The sequence below is a fragment of the Acinonyx jubatus genome, chromosome C1 (assembly GCF_027475565.1).
Source record: "Acinonyx jubatus isolate Ajub_Pintada_27869175 chromosome C1, VMU_Ajub_asm_v1.0, whole genome shotgun sequence".
Classification (NCBI taxonomy): domain Eukaryota; kingdom Metazoa; phylum Chordata; class Mammalia; order Carnivora; family Felidae; genus Acinonyx; species Acinonyx jubatus.
This window is the reverse complement of record NC_069381.1, coordinates 184,948,094-184,962,685: the sequence shown is the minus strand read 5'-3', so window position 1 is coordinate 184,962,685 and position 14,592 is coordinate 184,948,094. Positions and strand designations below refer to the sequence as shown.

The window sequence follows — 14,592 nt, the reverse complement described above, 5'->3', positions numbered from 1 at the left end:
ATGATAACAGCTCCATTTTACAAAATAAGTAATTCAGGCTCAGTCAGTTACGTTTCTTTATCAGGCTCACCACAACTAGTCATATCCGGGATTCAAACCAAGGCTTTTCCAACTGTAAGGCCAAGAGCTCTTTTCTAGAAGACTCCAGTTGCCTAGATGGGGCAAAGAGTGTAGGGAGACTCTGTGGTTAAAGAAATTTGGAAAACCATGTGTTAAAGTTAAACCAGCTACTTCACCTATAGAACTTCCCCAAATGGTTTATATTCAAATGTGTCCTGTGACTTTCTGGGAGGAGGATATGGTATGCAGCGTTTCCCAAATGTATATGGCCACAAAATTCTTTTTTTCATTGAGCAGCTGGCAGTGTTCCACATGTGACCCTTTGGAAAACAGTGGTCAATAGGCTCAAAGTACTCTTCCCTTCTCTGGATGAACCCCAAGAAATGGTGAAGGGAGGGAGTATCCCCTCTGGAGTCAAGAAGACCAATGACACAGGGGAGCCTATTAGAAATGGTACCTCTGCCTGGGTTTCATCTTCCTGGCATGGCTGCTTCCTGAGTGGCAGCAAGTGAATCCCCTGGCTGTGATTCTTGGCTACACAGCCCTCGTCCATGCGTCCACCAGTCCCAGCTTCCCCTTCATCCAGGCCCTGCTGACCTGCAAAGGTGAACAGTGCATCAGCCTTGTAAAGCCAGAGATGGGCATGGTACTGTTAGCTGCTTCCAAACTGCCTCCCTTCTTGCTCCTCTGAGCAAAAGTGTTGATCAAGGCCTTTGTTCCCCTTCCTTTCTTGTTTCTGCATTTCTGCTTGTGCTTATATGGAGGTTGGCATATAGCCAGGTCTATAGAACAGAACTTCACTGGGATCCAGGAGGCTCAGGATTGAGTCTTCATTTCTTGGACTCAGTTTCCTCCTCTGTAAAATGGGGATACTGATTTCTTTTGCCTTTGCTTCCTTACAAAGTTGTCTGGCACTCAAAGAATGAACATGCTGGCCCTTTGCAAACTGTGAGGGACTGGAGGGTAGCAGTGGTGTGATTATGGTGGGCTGACCAGCAGTCCTGCTCTGTTGTCATTGAGATGTTCAGTCTGAAGCACTTGATTTCCTGGACTGTCTGCTGGTTGTTTACTTGTGGAAAAGCCTTTGCTGAATGCACTGTGATGGACGGCTGCTCAGCTCTCTGAACTTACCCTGTCTGTGCAACCCTCAGGAAGGATCTGAGTCAACAGATGACTCCAGCATAGTTAACAAATCTTTCATCGATGGGGTAAAGGGTCCTGCAGCTATTTTCATCACTTACTCAAGGTAGATTTATTGCTGAAACGATCTGGCAAACCTTCCTTGTTGGAGCCGTTTTAGCAACACCTCTACTCTTGGCATGCCTCTGCATAGAACAATGTGGGGCTGACTTTCAACCAGGGGCTCTGGAAGCCTTTCAGGGGCCCTGTATATGTTGGAACTCCAGACTTCTGGAGGCTCCCAGCCAGCCTTACCTTCCCTCTTTACCCCCAACCCTTGTCATTCCCTTACATCATTCCCATCCTTAGTGTCAGTGGGTCAAAGGCCAAATGCCCACTCAATAGGCTACTCCCTCCCTCCAACTCTCCTTCCTCTGACCATTGGCTCCTGAGAGCTTCTCTGGGGTCTGAGCCAAAGCTGAGAATGTTGGTGGAACAGAGGCAGACTCAGGCTCATGTTTAGAGGGGTCTGCTCAGGTTTTAGTGGCCCAAGGAAGCCTCATGAGCCCTGGGACCTCTCAATCTGAGGAGGCCCAGGGCCACATTAGGTCTGCCCCCAAGAGGACCTCAAGTCCATACAGAGTGTGGCACTAAAGACCTTTTTGTGTGTTCTAGAATGATCCTTTGGAGCCAAGCCAGACTTCAGGTCCATTCTTCCTGGTCAGATTCACCTGGAACCAAATATATTTCTGAGAGTAGGGGAAGTGAAACTCTGGCCAAGTGGCCACCCGCTTATATGGTAAACTATCTAAACTGGGGCAGAGGGCACTGTAGGTAGGGGGATATGGAGAAGCATTCTTCCCTTTGGCTGTATTCTAGGTGATGTTGAATATATGACTCAATCTATGCAAGGGAAACCAAGATTTTTCTCAATAAACATCATATCTGGCTCATTTGCTTATGGTTAATAGAAACAGGTGTGCAAGGAAGGTATTGGAATTTCAGTTGTTGAAATAAGACCACAAAACTTGGTCTCTCTGTCTCAAAATATGAATCCAGATTATCCAAATAATGTGAATTTGGTTAACAATTTAGAGGTCTTAGAGAGCCTTATTATTATTATTATTATTATTATTATTATTTTACCTCTTTTGTGATTTTTAACAACAACACAGAGAGGGTGGAATACCATTACTCCATTTTACAGATGAGCAAACTAAGGATGCAGGGAGCATAAGTGATGTGACCAATATCACATTGTTGGAGGAATCTTAGATTTGCAGCTGGGATTTTCCTACTTTTCCAAATAAAGTGGAAAAGAGAGGGAAGCCAAGGGGAGATGAAGTTAAAACCAATAAAACAATCAGTCAGCATTCAAGTTACAGCCTCTGAGCTATTTTTACTTCTTTACAAATTGATTTTTGATCCTTGCGATTTTGAGCATTTGAGCATTGCAATTAGTTAGTAATTATGCTTGAAAACACAAGGCAGGGAGGTCTAGAACTAACATTTATTGAGCACTTACTATGTGCCAGATACTACTTTATGCCATTTAACTCCAACATCCAACCCTATGAGGTGAAGGTGGGTGTGGTCATCTCCATTTTATAAGTGAGGAAACTGAAGCCCAGAGAGGTCACATGGCTTGAGATCTGGTGCTAATGGTCACATGTTTAATTATAATTCTATATGTCCTCTGTTTTCTTCCTGCTTATTACAACTCCTTGGCATATGGGATTAATTAAGGAAATTGCTTGATCCCTTAGGTGTGTAGTGTTGATCCACTCCCAGAATAAAAGTACTGCAGTCCCCTGTCCAGTATTTATAGACCCTAGGGGGGCGCCTGGGTGGCTCAGTCGGTTAAGCATCTGACGTCGGCTCAGGTCATGATCTCACGGTCTGTGGGTTCGAGCCCCGCATCGGGCTCTGTGCTGACAGCTCAGAGCCTGGAGCCTGTTTCAGATTCTGTGTCTCCCTCTCTCTCTGCCCCTCCCCTGTTCATGCTCTGTCTCTTTCTGTCTCAAAAATAAATAAACGTTAAAAAAATTTTTTTATAGACCCTAGGGCATCAAAGTCTAAGGATATTAATTGGAGACAGTAGGATTTTGCAGAGTGCATAAGGCAATGTCAAAATTGGGTGCTACCTGGGGAAGGACCCATTCCCAGGACATGGGTGGCCCAGAAACTTGATCTCTTCAGTGTCCCAGAATCAATTGGTCTGGATGTTGACCCACATTAACAAAGTGTAGAGTGACTCTATAAACCAGTGTATTAATTTACAAAGAGAAATATAATTGCCTGACCAGCATATTTCCTATAGATGAGCTACATGTGGACAAGGTTATGACCAAAATTCCATGGTTCCAGAGTCAAGTCTTAAGGGTGGTGTATGGCAGGAATGTTTAATGGCACCAGGCTCTGAGAACCTGCCACATTCTTCTCCATTCATTTGATAGACCAGATATTCTACTTATCCTGGCCAGATCTTTTTCCAAGGACAGGGCTCAGGTAGGCACTACCATAATTTCTGGAAAAGTACTTCTTCATTTCAGAAAAATTAGCTTCATATGATGTTAGTCTCTTGTTCTTACCTTCTCTTTTCTCAAAAACCCTGGCACTAGACAATGCCTTATTCTTTGTCCATTAGTGCTACCCAGTCATCTTTTCCTATTTCTCCTTAGTAAAGGCAATTTCTGGCTCTTTTAATGCTGCAAGTTCCCAAGAATATTACTGATAAGTAAAATGTTCATAGTACTGAACAACTTACAGACAATTCACAATAATTTTCTGTACACTAATGAGGCAAGACTCATCATGTTCATTACAGAGATGAGTAAACAGAAGTTCAAAGAGGTTAAGTGACTTACTCAAGATCTTACATTTAGTAAGAGAAAGGACAGGCATTGCTCCACAGCCTGAATTTTTTCTTATAACATTGCCACAAAACCATAGAATTAAAGAATATTAGAGTAGAATAGGCTTAAGAAATCATCTAAAATCTAGAGTCTAGACTTGCACTGTTTAATACAGTAGTCAATAGCCACATGTGGCTGTTTAGATGTAAGTTAGTTGTAAGGAGGTAAAATTTTAAACCTCAGTTTTACAGTCACACTACCTACATTTCAAGTGTTCAATAGCTGCATGTGGCTAATGGCTACTAATTGGATAGCACGTATTGTAGAACAATTTATCATTACAGGAAGTATGTTTGGACAATGCTGGTCTAGACTCTAAAGACAATGAAACCCAGGATCCCTAGAACTTATTTTGGTGAACTCCATTTTAAAGTGTTAAAAATTCAAATATTTGAGATCTGGTCATAAAATCAACATGTACCTTGTTCAAAAGATTTTCCTTGTTGAATCCAAAATGAAGGGAAGACAGGCAAGAGATGGTATTTCGGGGGTACACCTGAAAGATCCTGTTGTGGCCTGAGATTCTTTGGTACATTAAGTTGACTGTCCTGGAGCAGCACAGAATCCTTGATGTATCCTAAAGAGTATTGGTAGAGTTATTGGCCAGGAGTTATTGGTAGAAAGAGTGGTCACCGGTCCAGAGGTCTTGGAGATAACTATAAGGTTCCCCACTTGCACTAGTCTTGGCCTTGGACATTGCCCATTAGAGAAGACAGTTAGTAGATGGGAGGGATTAAAAATCAGATAGAACCCATAGAGGGTTCTCTGTTCAGTGTCTTTCATGCTTTTGGTCCTGTGCCACATATGTGTTTCTTCCACTTCACCATTCCCAAGAACTGGGTCTCCCTGGTGGAAGAAACATGGCTGCTTCTTTGGGTTTGGGTAAAAGGCTCCTCCTGCTTCAGGGGGAGAATCTAATGGTTTTTACTGGATGTATCCTACTTGTTACGTAGGCCCCATGATTCTCCATTCAGTCATTCTACAATTATTTATTGGGGGTGACCACTGCTAGGCAGTGGGATAGACACAGAAGAACCAGACATAGGCCTCTTTTAAAGGCACTAATAATCTGTTGGAAAGATGAAGCTCTTCTGCGTTCAATTGTTTGGCCCCAAATGTTGATGTGATATAAGGTCAGAAAATAAGGAGCTCAATATTGGCTAGAGTTGTCAGAGAAGGATTTGTAGAAAATGTGGGTCTGAAGGGTGTGGAGGGGTTATCATTGGGGTGGAAATATGGGACCAAAGAACATACTGGGATTATAAAGGTAATGAGCTCTGAGATGTGATGGAAGGGGTAGCCGAGGCCATTGGGCCAGTGATCTCATACCGCAGTATTGCTATTGTTCCCCCAACTTGAGGAGACATTTTCTTATCTTAAGAGGAGTTATTGTCCTTGAAGATGTTTGGGCCAGGCTCTGAGGCAGTGGTCTGCTCTGTCCTCTGCCCCACCCAAAGATAAACATATCTTTAGTTAAGAGGCTCTTTCTCACAAGTGTTAAATAAATGGAACTGCCTGCAATGCTGGGCCTGCCATGAAGGTAAAACCTACTGGACAAGCCCACACCTCATCTTCCTTCAAGTCATCACTCATTGGGGAAATTGTTGTTTTCTCTCCTTTTCCAAGGTAAACCTATAAAGTAAGAAGAAAGTCAGTCTTCTTGTGGTCCTGTTTGTGCTGAAGAAATGGCAAACATGCAGTGGGCACTGGCAAATCCTACTTCTCACTCCTCTCATCCCCAGTAGGTTTGCCAAATAAAATATGGGATGTCCAGTTAAAATTGAATTTCAGATAAACAATGAATACTTTTTTAGCAGAAATATGTACCAAATGTTGCAAGTTTTACTCTGTGTGTGTGTATCTATCTGTGTGGGTCTCTGTTTATTTGCTAAATCTCTGGCAATTTGAATCCCCAGTAGTTTCCTGTTTTCATTTTCAAGCCTTTACAGAGTGCATTTGGGGTCTCTGTTCAGCAGAAGGGTGTCCATCTCCTAAGTGGATGATGCTGGAGAGCTGCCATCTTTAAGAGGAGGAAGCCTAACATTTCTACTTCCTGGAGGATCTGGGATCACCTCAGAATGGGAACTAGGGAATATTGGGGTGAATGTGGAGCTGGCGGTATGAGGAGATCTGCCTTCTGGTCCCAGCTTTGCTTTTGGCTGAATGACTTTGGGCAAATTATTTTGTCCCCTGGGCCTCTTTTCTTTATCTTGTAAAAGAGAGGGATTGATTGGAGGATCTGAAGTCTCTGAGTAGAGAAGGTTGGGAAGAAAATTCTGCTTAGGATGTACAGTGTGAAGGTCCTAAGGGGAGCTAGAGAGAAGGCAAAACTTCAGGCTGTATGTTCCTCTGCAAATGTTGGAGAGGACAAAAGGTAAAGGGTATGATAGAGGCTCTCAGCTCCCAAGCTTGAGCACCTTTGCCTTAACACAAAATTGGACCTAAATTCTGATGTTTCAGGACTTGATGGAAAAAAGACTCTCACACCAGAAGGCAGGGCAGCTCAGGATGTATGTCCTCCCACTGCCCCACTGACCTGCACATTGGAGCCTGTACATTGTGTCAGGGGGCCATGTCCGCAAGAGGCCTCGGAGGTATCTCTTGGCTGAATACCCAGGCTGCATCTGCCGTTGGGCCTGGCTCTCTGGTTGGCTTCGGAAGTGGAGGTATGGTTGCCAGGTTCTGTCCTGCTCCCTCTGTGGGGACACCATGGAAATAGCATGGCTGCTGAGCCCTGAGCCTCCCAGTGATACAGGCTGGTTAGCACAATCCTCATCAGTACACTGGGAGACTCCTGGAAGGTGCCTAAAGGCACAGATGCCTCAGCCAACAGACATAAACCAAGAGCCCACAGAGCAAAGCTCTGAAAGGCCCCTGTAGATTTTCAGTTGGAAGGAGAAGGAGAAATGAGAAATTCCAGACCCCATCTTGAGACAAAGCATCAGAAAAGAATAAAGAGCTTCAAAAGAAAACACATCACTTAGTTCAGCCTGTGGAAAGAATTTTAGCACCTTAAAAAGTGGCCCTGTAGGGCAATGGGAAAGTCAGCTCAACAAGTCAGCATCAGCATTTAATGTTTGTAATATGAATAATGGAACAGACAAACTATGTTCATGTTAACGGGAAGCCTTGCGTTTTGAAAATATCTGGCTCTGCTGCATTTCATTTCAGCCCAGGAGAATTTTCTGGGAACCTACCTGCCAAAGTCAGTTCCACTGTGCAAGACATCATGTGGAATAAATGTGAATAAGAACATCTTACACTTGGCCGGGGATATATATTCTACAGAGAACTTTCACCTCATTATAATCCTGTAATGTGGATGAGTTAATACTATAACTACTTAAATGATGCAGAAACTCTCTAACTATGATCAGTTAAGCACAAGAATAGCAAACATGAGGACTTGTGTTGACATCTATCTATCCTCCTCCCCCTTGTCTGTGGTAGACATCACCAATCAATCATGACATTCTTGACTGATGAACAGTTTGTGATTTAAGTCCTTCTCTTAAAGAATTTTTTAAAAACAGGCATAATTAAGATATAATAACATGCACAGGGCTAAAATGTTCAGTTTAATAAAATCTGACAATTGTATACACCTCTGTAACCATCACACAAAACAAAAATATAGCCCAGAAAGATCCCTCATGCCACTTCCTGGTCAATTTCTCCCCACCCATCAGGTAGTCACCTTTGTCAGGTGAGGTCAGTAAGCCAGTGGCCTGAGCTACTTTGCTGTATCCTGCCAAAATTTATCAAAGAAGGCTTATGTTTAAATTTTAAAAAGTAGGAAAAAAGAAAAAAAATGTGATGGAAATATAGAACATGCCTGATGTGGAGAGGAAGGCCTTAGGATTTGGGTTCTTGCTCTGGTTTGCTCCAGTTCAATGTATTCAGGAGATCAAAATGCCACAGAAAGACAGCCCACAGCTGTAGGTGAGCATTCAAGACCACCAGAGACTCTTTTTCAGCTAAAGAGAGAGCTGGGAAGCCAAAGGCCATAGGATAAAGGAATATCTCTGCTGGGAAGAGAGAAACAGGTATCCAGGACATACATACATACATTCATTCATTCATTCATTCATTCATTCATTCATTCATCCATTTTATTCATTCATACATACAGTGCATCAAACAATATGTCAGGCACTGGAGAAAAAGGGACAAATAAGATTGATAACTAACAAAATAATTTGAGTAACAGAGAAAAGAAAGCATGGCTGATTACTCAATTGGTTGTCCTCTTTAGGAATTTGTAAATTAAACGAATGTTTGGAATCCAAACACAAAGCATCAACTGGTCTCTGATGTCTGAACATTTTATGTGGCAGGTACTTCAAGTGCAAAAAGACCCTGAAAAATTCAGTCCCACATACATCTTGAGGCTTTTTCCAGGGGATAAGAAAGAGAAGGATTATAGGGAGGGCAATGCCCTTCCTTGCCCTTGGCAGGGAAGCTGTAGTCGATGACATTGTCCAGCAGTGGAATGTCCAGACCATGGGCTGCCAGGTCCATCACGATAAGGATGGAGCACTTGCCATGGGTGAGCTTGGAGAGGTTGATCTTGCGGGCCGTCTGGTCCCGGGCACTGTAGATGTGGGCACAACTCACCCCCTGGGTCCTCAGCAGCTCGCTGAGGTACTCCGTGTGGTGCTTCGTGGCCACAGGCACCACCGTCTGGTCCTGGGGCTTCACGACTGTGTGCAGCAGGTGGAGCAGCACGGTGGCTCTGGTGTCCTTGCGCCACAAGGAAGAAGGAGGTCTTGAGCTGCTCGTTGAGTTTGGCATCCACACTGAGCCGGACGAGCACGGGCTCCGTGAGGCCCGCCCGGGGAAACCCCACCAGCAGTTTGGGCAGCATGGCCGAGAACAGGACCGTCTGGTGGCCCCCAGGGAGGCGGCAGATGATTTCCTGCCGCTGCTTGGCAAACCCCATCTCGAAGAGCCTGTCTGCCTCATCGAACACTGCATACTCCACGCTCTGCAGCTTCAGGTTCATCTCCACAGCCACATACACCAAGCACCCAGGGGTGGCAATGATTATGTCGGGATTTTCATGCAGGGCTGCAAACTGGCCTTTCTTCTTGTCCCTGCCCAGGATTAGGCAGTCCTGAGGCAAACTGGTCCAAGTTCTCTCTCATTCCATTTTTTCATTTGGTCATGTAGTCGTCTTTACTGAGCACCATCTTTGTGCCAGGCACTGTGGTAAGCCCTGGAATATGGAGCCATTAGATCTTTCTGGGTGAATTGGAACTTCATTTCCTCCGTGTAAATCTTTGCTTCAAATGACTTCTCTCTGCCACAAGACTGAGCCTCCTCTGAGAGTCTGGGGGCCCTATGTAGATAGCATGATGTACATCTTGATCTGGACAAGAGCCCCTTATTGTTTCTCTTTCATGGGTATTTTTGAAGTTATCAGCTAGGTTCTGGAGCTTTACTGGGAAGTTTGCTAAATGGGGCAGGGTGTTGCCAAGAAGAGTTAGAAAATCCTTTGTCCTGGAATTTGGGGTATTTAGATACATTTTTGCCTGTAGTTTGAAAGCTGATCTTGCCTCTGTATTAGTTTCCTATTGCTGCTTTAACAAATTACCATATACTTAATGGCTTTAAACAATAAAAATTTATGATCTTATAGTTCAGGAAGTCAGAAGTTTAAAATAGATCTCACTGGGCTAACATCAAGGTGTTGACAGGGCCCTGTTTTCTGGGGATGCTCTAGTGGATAATCTGTTTCTTGGCATTTTCCAGTTTCTAGAGGCTCCTTGCTTGTGACCCCTTCTTCCATCTTCAAAGCTAACAAAGTTGGGCTAAGTCCTTCTCATGCTGCTCTCTCCTGGTTCTCCCTTTTGATTCCTTCTTCCACTTTTAAGGATCCTTGTGCGTATACTGAGCCAGCCCTGATAATCCAGGATAATATCTTTGTTTTAAGGCCATTTTATTAGCAACCTTAATTCCATCTCCAACCTTAATTTCCTTTTGCCACTTAACCTAATATATTCATATGTTCCAGGGATTAAGACATAAACAACTTTGAGAGTCATAATTTTGTCTAGTACAGTTTCTTTAAATTTTTTCTAGTTTTCTGGTTTTTCTTAATAGTTTCTCAAATCATGCCTGTGAAGTTGGTTGGTAAATTTCACATCTTATTGGATAAACTGATGCAGTGAGAGAGGCCCAGGGCTTGCTTAGGGCTACCAAGAAGACAAGTCAGGGTTGAATCTATTCACTCATTTCCAAGGTGTGGAGTCTACGGCCATACCACTCTGAACGCATCCGATCTCATCTACTTTCGGAAGCTAAGCAGAGTCAGGCCTGGTTAGTACTTGGTATGGGAGTCCAACGTGTGAAACAATATGTTAAGTAGAAAAAAGCAAGATACAAGAGAGAATGTAAAGTACAATTACAATCTTATAAAAATATATAAGTATATAATCATGGTGGAAAGACTAGAAGAAAATATATTAAAATTCTAATAACAGTGGTAATAGAGTGTTGGGCATAAGATTACAGCTAGTTTTTTTCTTCTTCCTTTTTTAAAATAAAATAGGGGTGCCTGGGAGGCTCAGTCAGTTAAGCGTCCTACTCTTGGTTTCAGCTCAGGTCATGATCTCAAGGTCTGTGGGATTAAGCCATGTCTTGGGCTCTGTGCTGGCAGTGTGGAGCCTGCTTTCTCTCTCTCTCTCTCCCTATCCCTCCCTGGCCCTCCCCCACTCACATGCACTTGCTCACTTGCTCTCAAAGATGAATAAATATACTTTAAAAAATCAGCAGTGGTTAGATTATATTAATAAGTGGAAAACATGTTAAAAATTAATTTGTTTTATTGCACCCACCCTCCTCTCATATGTATAACCTCAGTTCCTTCTCCGACATTATCCTGGACCTCTAACTGCCAGAAGTTACTATAAAACCTAAAAGGAGACAGAAGGGAGCCGGGAAGGGAATTTCTGGAATAGGGAAATGAGTGACAGCAGGAGGCTGGCTGTGATGTTTTCAAACTTTTCAGGTCTGCCTTGGCTTTGCCAATCAACTCCAGCTCTGGTTTCTTCTGAAATGAGTAATTAGTGTGCAGAGTGGCCTGTTATCTACACTCCACTAGAGTGCTTCCTCTAACAAGGGACTTTCTCTGGCCAGCCATGTTCCCAGTGCTCACCGGTCCTCCATGTGCAGAGGAGAAAAGGGGACCCCAGCACCTGTCCCCATCCCTGCACTGGCTGTCATGTCCACCCTGGACCCAATGATGGTAGGTGACGGTTTGCAAAGAATGGAAGGAGCTGGTGCAGGCTGTGTTCCTGCTCAGCAGATATGGGGTGGCAGGTTCCAGGTTCCCCAGGAAAGCAAGAAAGGCCTGGACAGCCAGCTGCTTTCTTACCACAGATGGTGGCCAGTCTTTGTGTGCAGAAGTCGACAGAGGGATGAAGAGAAAAGTCCAGAAATCCCAGGACTGGCAGGCAAATCCCTGTACAACTTGATGCCACCCTCTTTTTCCAGCTAAGAGCCATTCCTGTCTAATTTCCCTGACTGTCTTCCCTCTATGCCTTCACTTACCTATAACTGGATACTCTACACTTATTTTTACCACAAGACTCAGCTCAAATTCCCCCTCCTCCAAGATATCACTGTGGTCACTCTAATCTGGTCCTTGACCAGATTGCACACCCTTACTGGGTAGAGGCTATGGCCTCTCCCTGACACACCCTGGCAACTAATATGCTTATCTGACAACTATTTGTTGAGCATCTGCCATATGTCAGGTACTGTTCTAGGCACTGACTAGTTAATAACTAGTCAAGATGTTAAAAAATAAATAAAACTTCAAAAGTATTTATTTATTTATTTATTTATTTATGTATGTATGTATTTATATGTTTATTTAAAAATGTTAATGTTTATTTACTTTTAAGAGAGAGAGAGAGAGAGTGTGTGAGCATGAGTGAGGGAGGGGCAGAGTTAGAGGGAGACACAGAATCTGAAGCGGGCTCCAGGCTCTGAGCTGTCAGCACAGAGCCGCACGCGGGGCTCAAACTCACAAACCGTGAGATCATGACCTAAGCCGAAGTCAGACACTTAACCAAACTGAGCCACCCAGGCACCCAAATGTCTATTTGTTTTAGAGAGAGAGAGAGCGAGCAAGTGAGAACGGGGGCGGGGGGACATAGAGGGAGACAGAGCATCCAAAGCAGGCTCCACACCGTTAGCACAGAGCGTGACGTGGGGCTTGAACTAATCATTGGTGAGATCATTACCTGAGTCAAAGTCAGGGTCTGAAACCACTGAGCTATCCAGGTGCCCCAAAGTCCAAACTTTAAAAGAGAGGGTGACCACCCGTTGTTGTTGCACCTGTGCAGGTGTGACTGGAGCCAGCCTTGGAGATGCCAGGTAAATGCAACTGGAGTAGAAGTCGGGGTGGGATGGGAAGGGAGAGATGTTCAGCCACTTGCAGCTGTGCCTGGGAAGTCTTCTCCACCTCCAGCCTGACTTCAATCAGCTTTGTGTAAACACTACCATTCTCAGTCAGTTGTTTTCTCTGCAGGTTTAATTTCTGTGATTCTGTGCAAATGATACTATCTCTCTCCCGTATGTCTTTGGTGATGATATGTTCCTGGATATCAAGCCATTAAAAAGAGAATCATAAAGCCATCTGAATTTTTCCAAAGTTGCAATGTTGTAACAGGGCTTGATTCTTGGCCAAACAATTTAGCATCAAAGATTTGACGAGCCATATGTCACAAATGCAAAGGTGCAACAACTAGAATCAAAACCAGCAAAAATTAAGCTTTAGTTCTTATAAGAGCTCGGTCTGCTTGGATTTGAATCCTGGTTCCACCAGGATTACTAGCTGTGTGACTTTGGGGAAATTACTTGACCCATCTCTGCCTCAGTTAAGAAACTGTCAAATGAGGATGATAAAAGTATATACCCTACATGCAAAACAATGAAGTTGGACCATTACCTCACAGGATCCACAAAAACTAACTCAAAGACCTGAGTATAAAAGCTAAAATTATAAAACTCTTAAAAAAACATAGGAGAGGGGTGCCTGGGTAGCTCAGTCGGTTAAGCATCGACCTCGGCTCAGGTCATGATCTCACAGTTTGTGGGTTTGAGCCCCGTGTTGGGCTGTCTGCTGACAGCTCAGAGCCTGGAGCCTGCTTGGGATTCTGTGTGTGTGTGTCTCACTCTGTCCCTGCCCTGTTTGCACTCTGTTTCTATCTGTCTGTCTCTCTCTGTCTCTCTCTCTCAAAAATAAATAAACATTAAAAGAAAACACAGGAGAAAAGTTTCATGACATCAGATTTGGAAATAGTTTCTTGAATATGATGCAACTTGTGCATCAAAGAATACCATCAGCAGAGTGAAAAGGCAACCCAGAGAATGGGAGAAATTACTTACAAATTCTATATCTGATAAGGATTAATATTCAGAATATATAAAGAACTCCTGCAACTCAAAAACAAACAAAACAAAACAGCCTTATTTTAAGAATGGACAAAGGACTTGAATAGACAGTTCTCCAATGAAGATATACACGTGGCCAATAAGGACATGAAAAGATGCTTAATGTGTCTTATCATTAAGAAAGTGCAAATCAAAACCATGATGAAAGGCCACTTCACACCTGTTAAGATGGTTCTATTAAAAAAAAAAACACAAAAAACAACCCAGAATATAAAAAGTATCAGTGAGGATGCGGGGAAATTGGAACACTTGTGCATGGCTGATGGGAATGTAAAATGATGCAGCTGCATCTATGGAAAACAATATGGCAATTCCTCAAAAAATTAAAAGTAAAATTACCATATGATACAGCAATTCTACTTCTGGGTATATACCCTAAGGAGTTGAAAGCAGGGACATTAACTAAGAGATATATATTTTTTAAGATTTTATTTTTAAGTAATCTCTACATTCAATGTAGGGCTCAAACTCACAACCTTGAGACCAAGAGTTGTATGCTCCACCAACTGAGCCAGCCAGACTCCCCAAACAGATAGGTATTTGTACACCCATGTGTATAGCAACCTTGTTCACAATAGCCCAAATATGGATGCAATCTAAATGTCTATTAACTGATGAAGGGATAAACAAAACATGGTATATACATAGAGGACTATTATTCAGCCTAAAAAAAATGAAATTCTGATGCATGCTACAACATGAATGAACCTTGAAGACATTATGCTAAGTGAAATAAGCCAGTCACAAAATACTAAAAGCATAACTACTGTATGATTCCATTCAGATGAGGTACTTAGTCAAATTCATAGAGACAAAAAGTAGAATGATGGTTGCCAGTAGCTGGTGGGGAGGGGGAAATAGGGAGTTATTGTTTAATGGGTGCAGTTTTGCAAGATAAAGAAAGTTCTGGGGGTGCCAACTGGCTCAGTCAGTGGAGCATGCAATTGTTGATCTCTAGGTTGTAAATTCGAGTGCATGTTGGGTGTAGAGATTACTTAAAAATAAAATGTTAAAAAAAAAGTTTTGGAGATGG

General features: G+C 43.1%; 1 protein-coding gene across 3 annotated transcripts in view; it reads right to left on the bottom strand.

Moving 5' to 3' along the window:
- The window catches only part of KIAA2012 (KIAA2012 ortholog), a 107,588-nt gene that overhangs the window by 83,520 nt on the left and 9,476 nt on the right, over positions 1 to 14,592 (bottom strand). For all 3 annotated transcript variants that reach the window (XM_053215568.1, XM_015075915.3, XM_027053206.2), the window contains exons 3-5: positions 6,631 to 6,790; positions 4,516 to 4,671; positions 518 to 657 (exon numbers count right to left, since the gene is read on the bottom strand). In XM_053215568.1, coding sequence (XP_053071543.1) covers positions 518 to 657; positions 4,516 to 4,671; positions 6,631 to 6,790 — 456 coding nt within the window. The remainder of the gene's footprint in view (positions 1 to 517; positions 658 to 4,515; positions 4,672 to 6,630; positions 6,791 to 14,592) is intronic.